The sequence below is a fragment of the Colletotrichum higginsianum genome, chromosome 9 (assembly GCF_001672515.1).
Source record: "Colletotrichum higginsianum IMI 349063 chromosome 9, whole genome shotgun sequence".
In the NCBI taxonomy this organism is placed as follows: domain Eukaryota; kingdom Fungi; phylum Ascomycota; class Sordariomycetes; order Glomerellales; family Glomerellaceae; genus Colletotrichum; species Colletotrichum higginsianum.
Genome location: NC_030961.1, coordinates 359,071 through 380,213, shown reverse-complemented (window position 1 = coordinate 380,213; position 21,143 = coordinate 359,071). Strand labels below are relative to the sequence as shown.

At 52.9% G+C, this 21,143-nt stretch overlaps 3 protein-coding genes across 3 annotated transcripts; all 3 read right to left on the bottom strand.

Moving 5' to 3' along the window:
* Positions 1 to 5,756: 5,756 nt before the first annotated feature.
* CH63R_12366 (Globin) lies at positions 5,757 to 7,043 on the bottom strand (the record flags this gene model as incomplete). The annotated part of the gene is made up of 1 exon (XM_018307340.1): positions 5,757 to 7,043. The coding sequence occupies one exon, from the start codon at positions 7,041 to 7,043 to the stop codon at positions 5,757 to 5,759; it is 1,287 nt and encodes a 428-aa protein (XP_018151757.1).
* Positions 7,044 to 11,263: 4,220 nt separating this feature from the next.
* Positions 11,264 to 13,126, bottom strand: CH63R_12365 (uncharacterized protein; the record flags this gene model as incomplete). Its single annotated transcript, XM_018307339.1, has 1 exon — positions 11,264 to 13,126. The coding sequence occupies one exon, from the start codon at positions 13,124 to 13,126 to the stop codon at positions 11,264 to 11,266; it is 1,863 nt and encodes a 620-aa protein (XP_018151756.1).
* Positions 13,127 to 13,976: 850 nt separating this feature from the next.
* Positions 13,977 to 17,266, bottom strand: CH63R_12364 (Glycosyl transferase group 1; the record flags this gene model as incomplete). Its single annotated transcript, XM_018307338.1, has 6 exons — positions 13,977 to 15,131; positions 15,374 to 15,576; positions 15,637 to 15,917; positions 15,994 to 16,379; positions 16,584 to 17,017; positions 17,218 to 17,266. The coding sequence occupies 6 exons, from the start codon at positions 17,264 to 17,266 to the stop codon at positions 13,977 to 13,979; spliced, it is 2,508 nt and encodes an 835-aa protein (XP_018151755.1).
* Between the last annotated feature and the right edge of the window lie 3,877 nt (positions 17,267 to 21,143).

Sequence of the window (21,143 nt, the reverse complement as noted above, 5' to 3'; positions counted from 1 at the left end):
GGCTGGGGCTAGCTAGCTAGCTAGCGACCATCGGGGCAGAGAAAAGACGTTGGGGCCGAGTCGACGTTGGGCGGCCGGCTAGCAGAGGTCGAGCAGGGGGAAAGAAGGGGGAGGGAACCGCCGTCAGAAATTGGTCCTGAAATCAAGTCCGATCGATCTATCGAGTCCTCTCTTACCAAGATGCGACGAGACGTTCGCCGATCGCTGTGAGCGTTGTCAGTTTGCTTGGACCTTTGTTTGCTTGATAATTGTTTGACAAGCAGCCCCGAGCCAACGCGAAAGAAAACAAAGAGACTAGAAATGTTTGCTGCCTGCAATGGTCCCGGCAGGCTGGTTTAATCGACAGGGGACCCTGTGTTGCTGCGTGTCTACGGCCAAAATTGCGTCAGAGATTGCCCGCGGTACTTGTGATGAAATGGGGCGATGAAGCATGCTCAATGACCTCAGATCGATTTAGACGATCTGTCTTCCTGGGCTGGCGCGACAGGGGCACGTGTGCCCCTGCTCGAGTCGGTGAAGTCGGCGACGGAGAGTGCCAGTAGTACATCACTTAGAGAGAGAGAGAGATACCATCGCCGAAGTGGTCAAACGAGATGAGGCGTGAGATGAACATCTTCATCGGAGGGGGAAAGAAGAAAGCAGGGCCATGGAGGAGGATTCGGAACCGCGGTGGGAAGTCGTCATAGACTAAGGAGGCAGCCTTGCAACCAAAGGCCGTTGAATAAGGGCCCGTTGTGGGCTCGGGCAGCTTAGGCCGGTAAGGATACGGCCGAGAAAGGTGGCAGGAAGGCGCCGTCTCTTTGTTGCGCGGGAAGACCAAGTAAGCGCAGTAGGCGGGCGCGCGGCGGTTGACAGCGAGATGACAAGGTGAGGGAGGAGGAGGAGGAGGTGGTGGACGCGGAAGAGGACGCGGAAGACGAGAAAGGAGTCATGGAGGCGCGCGCCGCGAGGAGGTTTGGCTCGGTTCGAAACGCCACGGCCAGTGAGGAACGTGTATTCCCTTGGAGCTTGCGCCGCCGGATGGGGAAGAATGCAGCCCTAGCGCGATTTCTATCGAGGAGCTGGGGGGAAGAGGGGGGGGAAGCAATAGAGCTCGTTGGGTGCCCGTAAAGGTCAAGCTTACGGCTTTGCTAGCAAGGATCTTGGGCACGCTACCCCTCGAGCCGGACCCTTGCAGGCTTGCGGCATCCGCCAGCCCATGATCGAATCCGGATGTCTGATGGGCGGAAGCCAGCTTCGATGGGAGCTAGCGAGCGCTGGGCCGGCGTCATGTTTGGCTGCCGAGGCCTTGCAACATTCGGGTTTGGGCGTTTGATAGGAGGAAGAAAGAGAGAAAGAAAGAAAGGCTGGCCGACACTATTGAAAGTCGCTTGGGGGGAGGAGAGGAGAGAGCTTGGATCCAAAAGCAATGGCAATGCTGAGTGAGTCAAGGGGTATTGCCAGAGAGAGAGAGAGAGAGAGAGAGAGAGAGAGACAAGACACAGCGGAAGAACAGGTACGAGAGTCAAGTCTCGATGCAGAGACTCAAAACTCGTGGCAGCCCGCCGTCTCCTTTCCATGGGCCGTCAGATCGCCCAACAACAATGCATCTCTACAGCCGGTGCTGCCGCAACCCGTTCCGTGCGGTTGAACAGGAGCACAAAGGCGGAGAAAAGACTTGGCAGGTCGCATCATCACCTGGGGTAACGTTAAAGATGCGTTTTATTGGGAAGGCCGTCCGAAGCATAACGCCTTTTCCTTTTTGGGGGCGGCCCGCGTTTCCCGATTGTCGTTTGATGTTTCTCAATTTTTTTTAATTTTTTTGACGGGAGACGGGGAAATCCCTTTGTTATGAAGCATGTGGTTTGGTTCCGTCGAGGGTCGAGGGATGAGGGGAGGGGGCCATTGACGAGGCGATAGCGGCCGAAACGTAAAGTGGCCACGCGCGTTTGAATGAATCGAGCGAGTCAGTGTTGAGAGTAAAAGCAGTTGCGCGAATGCGGGCCGTCCCACGGAATGAAGCTTCAGATGATGCGCTTGTCCATGCTGGCGAGGCATGCGTCCATCTATCTCTCCACGGCTGCTCCCATGCCACGGCCTATGGTCTGTTCCATGGCTCCTTGGCCGTCTGCTTGGCTCAGTCGGCAGCCAGCCGTGGATGGCTTTTGGTGTTGATGCGGTGCGGGTGCGGTGCGGCGCGGTGCGGTGCGGTGCGGTGCGGTGAGGATATGCACACGCTTCCTTGCATCATGACAGCCGCCCTCCACCTCCCCCTCCCTTGGGTGCATCGGGCCCCCAATTGATGGAACCATGGGTCATTCTTCAGCTCCGTGTCCACGAAGGTGGGATCCCAAGGCCAATGCACTGCGACATCAGGTGAGCCGACCCGTATTGGGGGCCAACAAATTGCCATTAGTGACGGGGAAAACTCCCGAAAAGGATGTTCGGGGGGGCGGGTTGCGACGGTGGCACGATGCACCCACCCGTGACCCGAGGGATTGGAAGGGCGCCGAAGGATCTACTTCTCCTCCTCTCTATGGGTGGTGGGGGGAGGGTCTCCCATCTCACCGTCAACCTGGGTTGAAGCTCGTCAGTCATCAGTCGGCCTGGAGCGGCATCTCGGCAGTTCTGAATCGCGACGACACTTGCCCCCGTCCCCACATGTGCCGTTGTGCAAATGATGTGCTGGGGCATGCGAGGGGGGGGGGGGGGGGGGGGGGGGGTGGCCGGCTGAGAAAGAAGTCAGCTAGGCCGGTATGCGAATAGCCTCAAGGTTTTCCGCTGGGTCTTGTCTGGTGATACGATGCACGGATAGAGTTTGAGCACCAGCATTCCACGGTTGCCGGCCCCTTGATAAAAGAAAAAAAAAGAGGCAATGGGCGTCGGAATGCAACTGACCCTTCCAGAACTCTCGCCCACTTGCCCTTTGCTGGGCGCACTTGGCGAGTAGAGAGGTTGCTCGGCTACTTGGAATGGTCATGATGAATTGTGACCAAAGAAGTGTGTGTGTGTGTGTGTATAAGTGTGTGAGATCATCTGGCAGGGGTCCGGCAGATCCCGGGATCTGATCCGGAGATCCATCGAGCAGAAACGCCCTCCGATGTGAGAAGCCAGATGTGACGGCATGCCACGAGCGGCAACTTGAAGAGGCTTCATTCAGCTAGGTAGGCAGGCGGCTGCTCACTGATGACCATCATCGCCGCTTGGATTCGCAGCATGGAGCCCAAACGAGTTAAAAAGGAAGTGGAAGGGGAAAGGGGTGTGCGAGTAAATGAAGAAAAAAGCAAAAAGACTGAGAGAGACTGAGAGTGAAGAAATCAGTAGATCCGGATTGATGAGGGCAACGGCCCCCCCCCCCCCCTCCCCCCCGTCCCCTGTCGCGTCTGTGAACCCCTGTCTTGACGCGAGGAAGGAAAAATGTAGGTGGGGAGAGACATTGAGGTAGGTAGGGGCTAGGTGAACGGGAACTATGCGTGGCCAGCTTTGTGCAGCTCTCAGTGCAAGTGAGCTGCTGAACATTCCTGAGGGAGAACAGCCCTGATGGGAAAACATGTTTGCGGGAGATGACGATGGCAGCGTGGTGGAAGAAGGGCAAAAAGCAGGGTCTCCCGGACATTCCGGGGTTTTCACGGCGAAGATACGTACCTGGCCCCGAAAGAGCGGGTCCAGATGCGGCGGCGGCCGGGTCCGTGCGGATCCCGGTCCACTTGGATCCGGGTGCATACTATGTAGGTATCGCATCTGGAAACACTATAACAAACAAAATAGTCGCATCGTTGGCGTAACGCAAATCAATGTCAGGCGCTGTTTCTCTGCCATGGAGCAACTGTCTTTCAGCCCCTGTCCCTACGAACCCTGTCCGCATCTCGCCCGCCCGCCTGCCGGTCCCGGTCTTGGTTTCTCGTCTTGACTGTTTCGCTCGTAGGCTGTAGCGTGAGTCCGGCACCGAAGCCCCGGCTTCCCGGCTCCCCCCGGACACGTGGTCTCATCAGCCCCGGTCGACGTGTAATCCCTGGGATGATCTAGTCTTTGCAAATTCGATCCAATTCCGCCATTGGCCGGCGGGGACCCTTGCTGCTCGTGATCTCTCTCACACATGTCGAGCTTGCGCGCGAACATCCCCCTCCTCCCCGTCCGCCATGCACACGAAGAAAGTCAGACAGACATCTTGACTCTACCACCGCCAGCAACCTGGCATCAACATGATCCCTGCCTTGCCCCCCGGCCTCGAGGGCTCTTTTGTTCATACACCACTCCCTTCATGTTCCGCCGTGCATTAGTCTGCCTCTTTCTAACCCCCCTTCCCGCCCCTGCGTCGGGGCCGTCGCCCCATCGCATATCATATTGGATGCGGGTTCCAGTCCAGCCCAGACCCGACAGACGGGGAGGCCCGCCTTGACGATTCTCAGATTCTCATGACGATCCGATGCGCTATGGGTCTATGCCGGCTGCCTCACTTGCATCGCTGGATCGCCGGGTCGCGGATCGTGCATCGTGGATCGTCTGAACCCATACGCGCGCCTCCAGCGATCATCCTCTCCTCGCCTCCCCCCCCCATCGCGATGCCCCTGCCGGAAGCGACCCGCACCCGCGCAAGCTCCCGCTCGGGGAACGAAGCCGCCATCTGCAAGCGAAGTCGTATCGTGACGCCCTGGCCCCGGGGCATCGATCGTCATCACAACCGACGACTTACAACACTCGCCACAGCCAAGTTTTCGGGTCCCCCTCCTTTCCTGTCCTGTGCTGGGAAAAAGCAATGTTGTTGAGCATGAACTGCCCCTAGTTTGAGTTTTTCTGCATCACCCAACCTAGTTTATTTTTGGCCCGCGGGTCGTCGTCCCAATCCTCGCGGACGCCATCCTGTCTCGTCCCCCCCCTTCCCGCCAAATGTGCCTCATCCGGTCATTGAGTGAACATGACAGCTCAACGGCCCCCATAAGTGGCGCGATATACCATATCATATAGAGAAACTCCTGGGCCCCAACACGGTCCCGGTCTTCGACACAAAAAACGGACGGACCGTTCCGTTCATCGCACTCATGCCCAAACGGTTGACGTTCTCGGCGCTATCTCGCCCATTCTTCACGGAGCGATGGCCAACGCCAATTTGTCAAGGCTCGTCAACGTGACACATCCCAAGATCCGAGCCTGCGTCTGGGAAACCTTCATTTTCCCAAGATATGAACTGCATCCCACGAGGGTGGGGGAAGGTCTACACAATCACAGAAAGGCTTTTTCCTTCGCAAAGCCAGTCAGCCTCAAAACGAAGGGGGGGGGGGGGGGGGGGGGGGGGGGAACCCCCAACCGAGGGGGAAAAAGCAACGAGAGGCAAACGCTCAGCTCGGGCCACCCCTGAGGACGATCAGGTCTCGCAGAAAGGGGATACCCAAACCAAAAAGTAAACACAACTTTCCCCCCCGACCTCTTTGGTTGTTTTTCCTTCGTCAGCTACGTGGATGGCTTTTCTTTCCATCGAGGCAGGGGGAAAGCGACAGGACGACAACCTGGGAACGAAATTTGTCAAAGATTTGTACAGTCTTGAGAGGTATCTATCTATCAGTCATCCAACTGAAGCAAGGCGTGCGAGAGAAAAAGAAGAACCGAAAACCATAAAAAATAAAAATTCGAAAAAAGACCTCGCCCCGCCGTGTATCATCCCTTCGCAAGATCCCAGTCCTACTCGGTTAGATCATATCATTTTCTTCTCTTTCTTCCCCCCCCCCCCCCCTTCGTGTCTAAAGTCCCCAGTGCGCAAAAAGAACTGCTCGCTTGTCGACTCACTGCTCGACGTCACCCGTCGCAAACAGCTCCAGCTTCACCCTCTCCCTCTCGACGCCCAGGCCCTCGAGCACCAGCCGGACCTTGAGCATCCAGTCCCGCGGCCCGCAGACGTAGTACTCGGTCCTCGCGTCGCCGAGGCCGAGCTCCTCGCGCGGCAGCTTCGTCAGGTCGAGGTGCTGCTCGTAGTCGTACTCGCGGCCCTTCTCGTCGCCCGGCTGCACCTCGCCGAGGAAGATGTGCGCGCTGAGGTTGGCCCGCTCGCGCGTCAGCCCGCGGACGTGCTTGGCGAAGACGAGGCTGCCGCTGTTGCGCGCCGCGTGCACCCACTTCACCGGCCGGTCCGGCGTGTCGGACTCCGGGCCGAGCACCGTGTTGAGGATGGCCATGAGCGGCGTGGCGCCGACGCCGGCCGAGAGCAGCACGAGCGGCGCGTCGGCCTTGTCGGCGCGCGCCTGCGCCGTGTCGAGGAAGAAGTCGCCCTGCGGGTGCGACACCTCGACCTCGTCGCCGACTCGGTAGTCGTTGTGCAGCAGGTTCGATACGAGGCCCGGGACGAGGCCCTTGCTGACGTCGTCCTGGGGCGCGTCGACGACCGTCGCCTCGCGCTTGACGCTGATGCGGTAGTACTCGCCCGCCGTCGAGGCGGCGGCGTCGCTGAGGCTGTACTGCCGCGGCTGGGTGATGCCGCCGAGCTGGGGCACGGGGACCTGCACGGAGATGTATTGGCCCGGGAGGTACTTGGGCAGCGGCAGCTTGCCGTCCGAGGGGGCGAGGTGGAAGCTGGTGACGGAGTCGGACTCGTCGATGCGGCGGACGATCTTGAACTTGCGCCAGTCGGTCCAGGGCCCAGCCTCGCGGTACATCTCGGCCTCGCGGCCGATGAAGACCTGGGCGAGCTGGGCGTAGGCGGCGGTCCAGGCGGCGGCGATGTCCGGGGTCAGGGCTTCGCCGAGGACGGTGCCGATGGCCTTCATGAGGTAGGTGCCGACGATGTCGTACTGCTCCGGGCGGATGTACAGCGAGGCGTGCTTGTGGGCGATGCGCTCGACGGCGGCCTTGAGCTTGGGCAGGTCGTCAATGTAGGTGGCGTAGGCGAGGACGGACCGGGCGAGGGCGCGCGGCTGCTCGCCCGAGGCCATGTTGCGCATGCTGAAGATGTTCTTGAGCTCCGGGTGCGAGTCGATCATGTCCTTGTAGAAGAGCGTCGTGATGGTCTCGCCGTGCACCTTGAGCACGGGCGCCGTCGACTTGACGATGTTGATCTGGTCTTGCGTGAGGCCCATTCTGGCGGTGGACGTGGTGAAATATCGGCCGATGCGGTGGACGGGACGGGCCAAAGTCGGTAGCAGACGGGATGTCTTGGAGGGAAAGGCGAACATCTACCAAGGGAAGTGGATGGTGGCGTTGATGATATTAGGGATGATGATGATTATGATGATGATGATGATGATGATGATGATGATATGCTGCAGGAAAGTTATTCAGCAGTCTGAAGTCTGATGTTTGTTATCGTCCGTGTGTATGTTACACGGGGAAAGGGAATGGCCGGTAAGAAGAAGTCTTGTTGTTGTCTGATGTCTGGATAACCAACTACAGAAGTTTCTCTTTTTATCGTTTCAGATGATGGATGTGGAGGGATGCCCGGCGGTATTTAATCGAGGAACAAAAGAGACAAACGATTGCGAGTTGCACAATGGAGGCGTGTTGTCCGTCGCCCCATGTCGATAATCCACGGCGCGGACGTCGTCGCTCCATTGACAAATATCCATCACCTCAATGGTCATGTCATGGTCCGCGGCGATTATCCCACCGCACCGTCGACGCAGCCCATCCCATGTGATGTGTGCGCGTTGTTTCTGTCCCTCTGTCCCTCTGTAAACCTGCGGGCCTCCACAAAAAAAGTTCTGGGAATTCCCGTATCATGCTTCTCCAGCAGGGTGGCCTGACATCGGGGATGCCCACACACGTATTGTCGAATCTTGCATCTCCGCGGGCGGGCGGCGCGTGCAGCACGATGGTCGGCGGGACGGGATGGGACGGGATGGGATGGAATGGATCATGGGATACCCCTGACGTCTGGCTGCCGGCGGAATCTTCGGCGGATCGGCCGCCTTGGAGTAATAGGAGAGTGAAGAAGGGTGGGTGGACTGCCGATTTAGTTCCGAGTGAGAGAGTTTACAAGAGTTCTCGAGAGGAGAACCAAGAGGAGAACCAAGAGGAGAGCGAGCGAGAGAGTGAGAGACAGACAGAAGAGCCTGAAGAAAGATGGTTTGGTTTACTGGGTAATGAATGGGACGGATTTGCGTCACTTTCAGGGGGTGTAACCGTATCCTTTGCATCTCCATCCAGCTGCTCTTATCGGCACTGAATCGCTCATGTTGCAGTGCGGTCCACTGGACTGGTGCCAGACTTGAGGACAAACAAGCCTTGACGCGTCACATGTCACCATCGTCATATGTATCATTGCTGCTCTGAGCGCCTGGAAGACTGGGACGCACGCTGCATCACCACACTAAGGACCTCGCATTCGCAGTCTGAGGGTGCATAACACCACCCGCAACAAAAAAACCTGCGGTGTGTATCCGTTATTACCGATGCCAGACACCGCTCGACCCCAAATAGGATGCTGAGGACCGCCGTTAAGCTTACCCGCGTCGTGGCGCCGGCGGTTCCTGACACCACCAGGCACACACACACCAGTGACACCCTAAACCTATGTTGTCTATCAAAGCCTAATCCGTCCATCCTAAAGGCTTGGAGTGGTTCGGGTTGCGCACCTTGGTTCCCCTTTAGGACGGACAGAGAGACAGAGAGACAGAGAGAGAGACGAAGATAGTACGCGCAGACGACTCTGTCTGGGTTGGGTTGTCAAACATCTGGCAGATTGGGGCCAAGGGACGGTGGAACATGTGGTGAGGCGTTTCGGGGAACGATGCCACCCCAAGCCCCCTTTTGCGAAAGAGGAGAGAAAAGGCGATGATGCAAGTCTGAGGAGGCAAATGAGACTGAAGAGACAAATGTCGCACCGCCACTCCCGCCAGCATCTCTCTTGGCCATTGGTTTTCTGTCCCAGTGTGTCCCAGTGTGTCCCAGTGTGTCCCAGTGTCTCCCACCGGTGTGTGGTGCACAGCTCAAAGACACGGCGTCGGTTGCTAAAGCCGGCTGAATGCGGAAATGTTCGCTTCTGGAGGCTGACGATCGACTCCCAACCCGATGTCTCTCTGTCGTCACCTTGGTCGCTCAGTAATGTCCATGCATGGACATGGGCTCCGGAGATGCTTGGTGTGTATGTTCTCTGACCCTCTTGCCCCGTCGGTGTTCTGAGGGTTTCTGTCATGAATCCGGAAGCAAATAGCTTCGGCCGGGGACAGCTCACGATGAGTGGCAGAGAGACCAAAGTGAACGAACCACTAAAAAGTTTTTAAAAAATAACAATAAAACAAACAAAAAAAATGATCACCACGAACCCCGCGCTACCGACGGGATGGGCTCACATCACAGATGACTCCCGAACCCTGGAAACACACACCCCTCCATCGTCCATCGACCATCGACGGGGGACCCCGCGAGACATGAGCCGCCATGACAGAACCTGGCCTGATCCTCTCTTTTTCGCCATCCATGGGACCTGGCGATAGCAACAATGGTCAGCAGCCCCTCCCCCCCCCCCCCCCCCGGTCGTCGACTCTCCCGGACGGCAACTTGCGGCAAAACTTGTAAGTGAGCGACCTTGCGCATGTCAACGTTGTCAACATGCCATTCCGCCTAAGCCTTACGACTAACCGGGAATATGGGCAATTCTCCCCCAAAGAAGCACAAGACCAGGATGGGGAACCCGGCCAGAAACGTGGGTGGCCGACATGACGCACGCCCGATTTACCTAATCGAAAGAGGGTGTTCCCGGAGCCCGCACGCTAGAAAAGGCTGCAACATTACACATACACACACACACACACACACACATACTGTACTCACACACACGGATGCTTCCATGGCCGGGTCTTTCCGGGGGGGGTTATACGTCTCTACGGAATTTCAGCGCCGGTGGGCGGGAACGGAACCTTCAGAACCGGATCGTCCCAAGGGGGGGTGTTGAGTTTGCCGAGCATCATAATATTCCGCCCGCGAACCTCTTGCTGGAGCTCCCGGGTGCTCATGATCGACCCTTGACCGTGGCATGGAAGATGGAAGGAGGAGGAGGGAGGGTTCTAGACTCCCCTTCATCAGCTCCCCCCCGGCAACGACCAATTGCGCAAGTCCTAGTGGCATGACAAAAACACGCGCATGAGCCTTACGAGTGACGAAAAGTGAAGCCTCTCGTGGGAATTCTTTAGTAAACAAAACAACCCAAAGAAACAAGAAGGACAAGGGGGCTGTACCCCGATCTTGACAGACACGATCCCACCTATTTTTTTTGCTGCACTCCTCACCCCACCCTCCTTCGCACCTCGGACATCTCGCTATAGCGAGATCTGCGAGGTTCGAGGCGGACAAGTCCCCTGATGCTGGTCACACAATGGTACATTTCGAAGAATGACCGGACACAACGCGGGACTCGGGCGCCGGGGGGGAGGATCCAGGTTTCGTGGCTCCATGCTAACCAAACGTCGACCATGAACTCGGGTCATCCCGCCTCAAGGATGCGCGGTACATGTTTCCAGCGGGGGGAGGGGGGCTTTTGTTGTCTGGGATTTGGAATATTTTCAACGACCCCAAAGCCATTCATTATTTTGGGTGCTGACTGCCATCTGCTGACAAACTGGAACATCAATTCCATGTTGGAAGCTTACTCACGCGTCTTTTTTTCCCCAAACCGAGGCGTCTTAGAGATGACTTTCGCCGTGGGCTGCCGGCGTTCTGCATCTCCTCGGCCGAGTTGATGCAGCGTTCTGCCTCCAGTCTTTCCAACCATACATTGACTTGGGCTTCTCAACCATCCGCTGACCATGGTTGCCCGGGCACGAACGTCAACTTGCTGGCGAGACTGCACCCGCGTACCTCTCTCTCTCTCTCTCTCCCTCTCCTTGCTTGCCTTGGTCATGAACATCCGACAGAGTTTCCGGAACTTTGTCCCGAATAGTAACTTCTCCACCTTCGAGGTCTGTGGTGATGGCAACATCTCGAGACATCATGACTCGCTTCCAACATCGTATCTCAATTCAGTCCTTAAAGGCACGCGACTTACCCACGCAGCACACGTGGTAACGTCTATCAGAGGATCACGCTTCAACCAAATGCGGAACAACAATAATCAGATCTACGTGAAATGTCTTTAGGATAAAGAATACTTAGATACCAACACAATAACGGCTACGACAAAACCACCTCTGTCAAGTTTCCGTGTCACATTGTCCGAGAGAGAGCATCATACAAACAAGAACAGCACCGCCCCGCGACCATTAGAATAGATACATCGAAAAACCAGTACACCATGTCTCCGTCACCAAACATCTCGCCCCCCGCAACTCTCCCATTTCCCGCCGGAACCCGCGCGGCGTCACAATCACCTGGGCTCCCACTCCCAGTACCGCTCCTCGTCGCCGTGCCGCGCCCCCCTCTCCTCCAACGCGCTCCGGTTCTGGCAGCTCGGGCGGTAGTGGTCGTCCTTCAGCCCGAACGGCCACATGGCCACGAAGCAGATCTCGGCCACGCCGCACCCGGGCCTGCACCTCTTCCACAGGCTCCACCCGAGGTCCCCCTTGAGCGTCCTGATCGTCTCGCGCCCTCGCCTGACGGCCCCCGCGAGCTCGTCTCCCGCGTCTCCGTCTGCGTCTGCGTCTTCGGAGCGTCGCCGACTCGTTGCCGCCGCCATCGCCGCCACGACATCCGCCTCCGTAATCGCTCCCGCCAGCTCCGGCGCCGCGTCCAGGACCAGCCCGCGGACGTCAAACAGGTCCCCGCAGATGCGCTCCGCGACTGCTGAGATGGCGACGTAAATCATCTCGTCCTCCCGCGTCCACTCGTCCCTCCACGCCGTCGCCGGCTCCAGGTAATGCGCCGCACACCTTCTCCTTGCCTCCCTGATATACCCCTCCTCCTTCTCCTCCTTCTGCCCCCCTTTAACCGCCGCTTCCGAGTCGAACTCGTCCCACGGGTAGTCCACAAACGTGTTCGTCACGCCCAGAACTTGTCTCAGGAACGCCTCGTCCTCCGCCACGGCTTCATCGTCGGCAATCGCCTCGATGCGGTCCCCGAACCTCGTGACGATGAGGTCCGCCACGCCCTGCCAATCTACTTTCCCGTCCGACCACGCAGCGCCCTTGACGATCTCCCCGACCCTGCCGAGCACCACCTCCCGCTCCTCCCTCGCGAGGCGTCCCAGCCTCGGCATGTCCCTCCGCCCGTTCGGGTTGGACACGTTGAGGGGGTACCAGAGCCCGCTGACCATGCCCCCCAACCCCAACCGCACCCTGCCGCCGCCGATGCCGTCGTACCGCTGCGCAACGGCCCTCGCCCAGTCAAAAAGGCCCATCCCGCCGCCACCCTCGACCTGGTCGCTCCATGGCCGCCTCATGACCGAGACGAGGTCCAGGCCGTCAAAGAAGTCGCAGTAGATGGCCTCGAACCCGATCTCCATTCGGATGACGCCGTCGAGGCCCCACGCCTTGACGACCTCGCAGATCTCCTTGGCGCGGTCGTACTCACCGAACCCGGGCGCCTCGTCGAGGTCGCGCAGCAGAAAGTCCTGCGTATCGAGCGTGCCCATGCCCGTCTTCCCCGCGGCCATGCCGTCGAGGTACAGCAGCTTGAGGTCCCGATTGGCGCGGTACGTGTGGAAGTACCCGCGAACAGGTTCATCCGGGCCCCCGGGGCCTCTCGGAGGTCTCTCATCGCCTTTCTCGTTCTCTCCGACGAGCGGTTTCTGTCCCTCCATCATCGGGATAATCGGCTCGCCTCCAGGCGGTCTCCGAGGTGGTGGTGGTTTTCCCTTGCCCTTGCCCTTGCCTGGCGGCTTCGGCGGCGGCGTCCCCCGTCCCTTCCTCCAGCTCCTCGCAAAATTCTCCGAGTGTTCCATCTCGAACGCGAGCCACTCGAACCCCTCGGGCGTGCTGTTGGATCTCGTGCCGTGGTACATCAGCGTGCCCCGCGGCACTGTGGCGGGGATCAGCCCCAACCCGTTGTGGTGCAGCGAGGACCCCCACTGGCGCAAGGCCGAGTGCACGGCGTTGAAGATATGCACCGCATTCTCACGCGCGTGTTCCGGGCTCGGTGCGAAGTCGGAAGACGACGAAGATGGCGGTGGTGATACAGGTGAGTATTGATGCGCCGCCGAGATGGGCTCGGCCGAGACGAGGACCGTTGCCGGAGATAAGGTTATGCTGTAAACCGCTGCCAGGGCGGCCGCCGCTGACATCAGCTGAACCATGTTTGCTCCGTGATTGTGTGTATAACCCTCGGAGCAGCAGTGGTGATGGCTATCTGGCTGGCTGTCTGTCTGTCTGTCTTGGGAACCAACTATAAAACACAAAAAAACACAAAAATGACTACACAGGGGAAAAGACAAAAAGAAGAAGAAGAAAAGGAAGAAAAAACCCTCAAGATATCCCAACTTGACAGGCCAGCAACGGGAGGTGGGAGCTGACGACTCGGCTTATCTATCCGAAAGGATTCAACTGTAACACCCGCCAGCGAGCGAGCGGGCCCTGTCTACCCGAACGCGCGGCTGGCCGCAACACGACACACATGACTGATTCGTGACCACCACGCCAGACCAGGCCAGGCCAGGTAACTAGCCAGGCTACTAGGCTACAGACTATTCTTTCTCTCACTCGAGATGCCACACTCACTACACTGTCCATACACACCTAGTCGGAAGCCCGATCGGGGGTTTGCATGACCGCTCGGTAACCGATACATTGCACCCTGACTGATGCCGCCTGCCGTCTACCGCCTGTCAACACCTGGCCATCTCTCCCGGCACCAATGTTTGGGCACTTTCACTTTACTGCCAAACAACACATGAATCAGCTCCATGCCTTTCTTCCCACCAACAAACCACAAACCACAATAGACAAGGTAGATCACGACAAGCATCCATCCCTCGATTCGAGCACGGTGTCAAAACCCATCTCTATAACCATGTATCCGTTAACAAAGGCTCGACACATTACTTTTCTCCTGATAAAAAAACCCCTCAATCCCAACTGTCCCCAGTCCACCAATCATAACTCATACCATCGTCGTGCGCAAAATCGACAACCCGTTGCTACATCACACTACTGCGCCTTTTCGCCGCCCTTCTCACCCGTCTCGCCATTGCCATTCGTCTTTCCAGACACTATGGCAACGTCCTTTTTCTGAGTAAAGTGACGCGGCAGACGGTTCTCGCCCTCCGTGTAGGGCTTGCCGGCCTCCTCTCGCGCCATGTCGTTGACCCATCGCTCGGCGCCGCGCAGACCAGGCTTGACACCAACCTCGGCCCACTTCGCGGCGAGATAGAACCAGCCCAATGCGTTCCCGACCGTGCCCACCTCGTCACTCACACCCGTGGCGGCAGCGTAGCTCATCTTCTTGTGCAGCTCATTGTCCGTGAAGAGGTCCAAGAGATGACCGGCCACGGCCTTGAAGTCACCGGGCTCCACCAAGAAGCCGTTGACGTTGTCCTTGACCTGGAGCGGGATACCGCCTGCTCGTGTAGCAATGACGGGCCGGCCGGCGTGCAAAGCCTCAGAGACCTTGACCTCGAACCCCTCGCGTGTCGAGAGCTGGAGGACGACGTGAGCGTTGGCAATGACCGTGTTGAGGAGCTGGTCATTGGGATCTAGGCGCATTATGCTGCAATCCTTGACGAGGTGAGGGTAGTGCTTCTCGAGCTGGTTCATTGTCTGGTCGTAGATCATGCTAGCATCGGGATCGTCAACCGACCCGTTGCCGCAAACGACAAGCTGCGGGATGTCCGTCTCGCCTTTCTCTTCCAGCAGACGACGGAACTCGGCATAAGAGTCAATGACGGTGGGGATGCCCTTGGAGGGATCGAACCGAGCCACCTGGATGATGTACTTGCGGGCGGGCCACTCCAGCTCCGTCATTCCCTGGTTTCGACAGGCGGTGTTGTAGATGTGGCCGTAGTAGCCCGTGTCCCATCTGTTCAGGGGCTTGTTCAGGCCGTCCAGCCAGTCCGTCGTGGCAGGGAAGTACACCACCTTTTCCTTGGGCACCGTGTGAGGCACGAAGATGGGGATGGGGTGGCTGATGAACATGTCGGCATGTTGAATGTTGCTCCACAAGAAGTTCCAGATGTCCTCCTGGGGCGAGCCGGCCTTGGCAGTCAAGTCGCTGCGGATCTGGATGTGGGATCGGTAGAGAACAGGCCGGTCGGGCGTAATCTTCTTGATCAGGGGAATCAAGCCGGGCATTTGAGGGTCGTCAATCTGAATCGCACGCACATGTCAGCAGCAGTTCATGATTAGACCTTGGGCTGTCTGATGCCGGGTGCCGGATGCGGGAAATGTGGGGCGGACCCGATAGAAGAGCTTGTGTGGGGACCATCACACCTCCCATGCAGCCTGTGGAGGGATGGAGGGGTAGCTGTGCGTATGGGGGTGAAGGGGTAGGGGGGAGGAGGGTTTGGAGAAGCCCTAGAGGCGGGGGGAAAGGATTGGAGAAGGCTCACCATGACCACATCGGCGCCACCCTCTTCGGGGGGTCTCAGAGGGCCTCCTTCGGAAAGCCAGTAACGGTTGGCATTCTCCGTGATCCAATCAATGATGGACTGCTTCTCCTCGGCCGAGATGCGCTGGTCGGGATGACTGACACCTTGGAGGATGTTATGGATGTTTTTGGTGATCCTGAAGACACCGGGTCTTGGCTTGGGCACTGGCCATGATGTCAGATCCGTACGATTCTGCAAGAGGTGGACGCAAGGGGAAAACGTACCATACCAAGTCAGGTCAACGCCAATAAGACGGGCAAAGCGGACGAGGGCGTGTCGCATCAAGGCGACACCACCTCCCTGGGGAGTACTGCTGAAGAAGGCAACCTTGATCTTGTTCTCGCGAAGCTTCTTGGCAAAGAACATGGTGGCGTCCCAGGTCGGGGTACCGCAAGTGTCCTTGTGGTTCTGGACCGTATTGAGCTGCACACGGAAGCCAGCGTCCGTCTGAACGACACCTCTCCAGCCGACCTGGAGGAGGGGAACGAGGGACGGACCAAAGTTCCTGTGGATGAGGCGTCACTAACTAGTCCGGTCGAGTGTGCAAGGATTGAAGGGGGAGTACGGGACGGGCAACTTACATGATGCACTTGCGAGCCATAGAATCGGCTTGCTCGTCCACTCGCTTGATGTCCCAGAAGCTCTTCTCCTTGTGCTCGTCGTCGGGGCGCAAGACAACGGGGACGATGTCAAGATCGAGCCAAAGACGCGAGCACAAAGACTGGCTCATGTACTTGAGGGTCATGGGCAGACCAGCACCAATGAACTTGGAGAAGTTTGCATGCTCGTAATCTTCGAGCGTACTGATGATGTAGTCAGCAATGGCATCGTTGCCCGTCTGGGTGGCATCGTCGAGGTTGATGTGCTTGACAGTGAAGTCAATCAGGTAGACCGTGTCGTGGATTGCAAGGGCCACGACAGCTGTGTGGGAGTCGGCGAAGACGGCCGAAATTCCGCAGTAGAGAGTCTGTCAAGCTGGCGTTAGTGGTCAAGCGTGAAATGAGACTAGGGGATGGTGAAGCAATTTGCCATCTCATTGGATTATCGAGTCGAGAGAAGACAGACAATTGAGTCCACGGGCCGATCAATGTCTTGGGCCAGGGCGTGGGTTGCTGAGACATGCGGGGAATGCAAGCTCGCGAACGGACGAGGACGCGATTGACAGACTTACAGTCAGAGCTGGACCGAAATGATTACCCTGGTCATGCATGTTGCTCATCTGTCTCCTGCGGTGCGCCGAGGCGCCCAAGGAGAACTGACGGCCCGGCTGCTTCGGAGTGACCATGATGGCGACTTCCAGGTGTTTGGGTGCTGGAATCTCGATCTGGGGGAAGATGGGGATGAGTAAGGAGGCGAGTGGTAGTTCGAGTGAGTCGTCTACGAGGTGCAATTCGCAGGCCAGAGGGCTTAGGAGGAAGACCAGCAGCAGCAGGAAGAGGAGGAGGATGAGGAAGAAGTTGATGAAGACGGAATCGATGAAGAGAAGAGGGGACGAGGGGCTGCGAGGGTTTTGTGCTGGGAGTCGGGAGTCAAGGCTGCCGGCTGCGAGCTGGTGCCAAAATGGGAGGAGGCGACGGGCAGAGACACACAGCACGAGAAGAGGACCTACGTAATAATGTGAGACGAGATGAGGAGTAAACGGAGGGCAGGAACTGGATAGAAAGGCAAGTGACAGACTGGGTTGGGCAACTGCAAGGAGGGGGGAGGGAGGGAAGAGCACGAGGCGAAGAAAGACGGGAAGGTGAGGAAGAGGATCAAAGGTCGGTAAGGTTAGGTACCTGCCTCCTAACCCTCTACCTACCTACATAGGTACCTTAATAAGGTAGGAGAAGTGCCGGAAAGGGAAGCCACCATGGGGTGATCTTGCCGTATGTGCGTCGACGAGCAGGAGGCTGGAGGCAGGAGACGGGCGACATTGATGGGACAGTAGCAGCAGGAGCAAGAGCAGGATCAGGAGCCTACAGCTCGGTTAGAGCTATGGTCAAGGCATGTGTAACCGTAAGTACCTTGCCTGGTGCAACATTTCTACCGTGTCCGATGAGTGCATCTACTCTATCGAAGCTTAAACAGAAGGAGGGCGGGGGGAGGCAGGATAGTTTCTTAATATACAAGACGACAGTTAACAACAATACGACAATGTGTGGAATGGGAACAGTGGCCAAAGTAGATACAATCAAACACTGACCAAAGCTGAGGAGGGACGCACCTCCCCCAACCGGTACCTGACTACGTGCCTACCTGTCTTTCGGACGGATGACGGCCAAGTGGGGCCGGCCGTGAACGGTCGGGCAATGTCAGGTCAGGTCACTCCAACCACAGCCTGGGCAGAGAAGGCACTTTTGTCTCATCATCTCCCCATTCCTACCTTGCCTAGGTACCTTGGTAGGCCATCTCGCCCTCTGGTTTTGCTCCGAGAAGGGGTACATAAACGTTCGAAGCACCTCCTCAATGAATGCACCATCGTGTACAGATACCTACCTGGGTGCTTTCACGGCGTCGTGTCGCCCCCTCACTCACCTCGCCTTCCCCAATCTCCTAGAAGCTGCTGGCCTGCGTGAATGGTGACGCAAGACCGGGCAGGTGCACTTGTGCCCAGGGTCGAGTAGGGAGCAAAGTCCAACCTCGCGCTAAGTCAAGACCCCCCCATCTTGCGCACCCCCACATCTTGCGCACCATTTTCCCCTCTACACATCACCTTTCCGAATACCCTTACAATTAAATTAATTACAACAACTAACAAAATAAATTATTTTAAAAATACTACTATTTCTACTATAGCTAAATATACTAAAATAGACCTTTAAAAGGCACTAAATAAAATTGCTAAAAGTACTACTATATAGAAGGCATCTTGTATATAGTGCATACTAGAGTCTACCCTTTAAGCCTAAATGCAGGGAATCTGCACCTACTAAGGAGGCTAAGTTACTTTATAGAGGCTTATACTTAAGTAGGAGACTTACTTAGCTAATTAAGTACTTACTTAAGGGGCCCATAGCCTTATACTAAGTTATTAGTAGCTAAAGAATTTAGTCTAATGTATACTTATAGCTACTAGTAATTTTTAACTACTTAAAAAGAATTAAGTTAATAAGTATTTTAAATATAACCCTTCTATTAAGACTCTTTAAAGTAAGCCTATTAAGAACCTTTAAGTAGAGGCTATTATAGCTAAACTTATTTAGGAGTATTTTAACTTATACAACCTCTTAATTATTAAGAATATTCCTCCTTAATTCTAATACAATATAAATAAAATAAGCCTAATAGAAAGTAAAGAGTTAAATAATTTAGTCCTTAAGTCCTTAGAAATATAGAAAATATATTAAATAGGCTTTGTACGTGCACGCAGGTACTTAAAATATAGAGTAAACTAAAGAATAATATTTATAACTATCCTTCCTAACTATAAGATTAGTATTATATAAGATAAATATACTGTCTTATTTGGGCCTAAGTTATTCAGGCTGAGCTAAGAGGTAATTCCCTTGCGCATAAGTAAATACTATACTATCCAATTTATATACTCTTCCTCTAAGCTGTAAGTATTATACAGTTATATAATTATATTATTCTAATACTTACAATTTTTATTTTATAATCTAACTGTATAATCCCTTTAATATAGCTAATTAGATTATACTAATTATTCTATTAATAACCTTATATATAGATTTAGTAGATTAGGCTACTAATTATTATATTTAATTTAATTTATAAGGGAAGTTTTATTAATAGGAGACTATATAATAAAGACTTCTTATACTATAGTACTAACTACCCTATACAGATTTAACCTATGTATATATAAGAGGTAAACTCCCCTTTAAAGGGTTAAAGGTAAAACCCTCTTATATTCCTAGACTTATTAAGGAATCTTATTTTTATCTAAATCTTTCCTGTATACACTATACTTTAATCTAATATGTATACTATTATCTGAGCCCTATTGTATATATAGGGCTTAGGGCTCTACTTTTCCTGCAGAGTAGGGTACCTAGTGACTAATTAGGTCTCTGCAAAATAGTATTCCTGCAGTTAGAATTAAACTAACTATCTGCGTGTAGAGTGTGCAGATACTACTAGACGCTTACTATTGCATTACGCAAGTACTAATTATTATATAATAGATTTAAACTATAAGAATTATTAATAATACTTATAGTCCTTTCTTCCCTTTTTGTATAATTATTCCTTCCTATTTAATTAAGTAGACTAATTATATAGAGGTAGTATTTACCTTCTAACTTTACTTTGCAACTTTACTGTACTTACCTACTCTACTTAGTAAGGCAGCCTATTACCCTTTTCTTCCTCCTATTTTCCTCTTCTCTTTTCTTCCTTACAATTTGCACTAAAATCTCTTTACTATATAAAAATAAGCTTCTATTAAAAAAAAAGAAAAAATAAATAAATAAATAAAGTAAATTAAATATATAAAGCTCTTAATTTCTTTATTAATAGAGATACTACTAAATTTAAGCTTTCTAATAAGGAGAAAAAGTAGAAAACTAAAAATTTAAGTAATTCATACGCCTTAGTACTCTTCTTCTACCTCTATCCTTCTACTAACCTTTTTATACATTAGAGGCTTCCTAATACAGTTGCAATTATATTTCTTATTCCTACTAGAAATTAAATTACCCCTATAAGTACTATTACTATTTATATAGATACTAGAGGCACTTACTAGGTTACTTTACTTACTTTAATAGCTTATAATTATACTTTCTTTATTATACTCTCTATTAATATATATATAATTTTCTTTTCTTATAATTATTAATTTATATAAAATTAACTTTAATATAGGAGGAGGAGTATAAAGTAGCTTATATACTATTTTATAATATTAAAATTTGTCTTCTAGCTAGTAAGAATATCTCTTTCCTCCTTATTAAGATTATTTATTAGGAGGGATACTTTTGTATAATTCTAGTTTAGAATTACAATTAGGCTATTAATACTTACTCTTAGAAGTATAACTATAGTACTAGTACTCTCTAATTCTATACTTAAATTTATATTACTATATACTAGAATAGTACTTATACTAAGTATATTTAGCAGTTGTATAGAGCTTATTATTAGTATTATAATTATAATTTATATAATAATAATAATAATAATAATAATAAGAATTTAAATAAGAATTCTTATTATACTTACTTTTATACTTACTATAAGTAAAAGAATAAAGTTTAAATTATTATAAGTAATTATAAATTTAGAGGAGCCTCTACTCCTATAGTTATTAAGTAATTAATTAATTTTTAAGTCCTAATTTCTTATTATATAGCTTATAGGTAGTAGGCTAAGTAGTTATATAAAGGAATATATTTAAAGTTAATATTCCTAGAGAATATATTAGTATTTAGTATTTTAAATTAAAAAGTAAATAATTAAGTAGTTAATATATAAGAGTAGACTTATATAAAGTAATTATTAATTATACTTCTCTCCTAATTTTTTAATATATACTTTAATTTAAATTTGTAGAGTATTACTTATAATTAATTACTATAGTACTAAGTTTAGCATTTTCTTAGTAAGAGTATTTATAGAGTTATCTTTACTATTAATTTATCTTACCTCTAAAATCTCTTTCTTTTTATACAACTCCTATAGGCTTATAATATTAATTATAAGCCTCTTTTTATTTATAGTACTTAGTTATATAAGGTACTTATATAGGAATTATAAGTCTAAATAAACTACAATTAGAATTCTT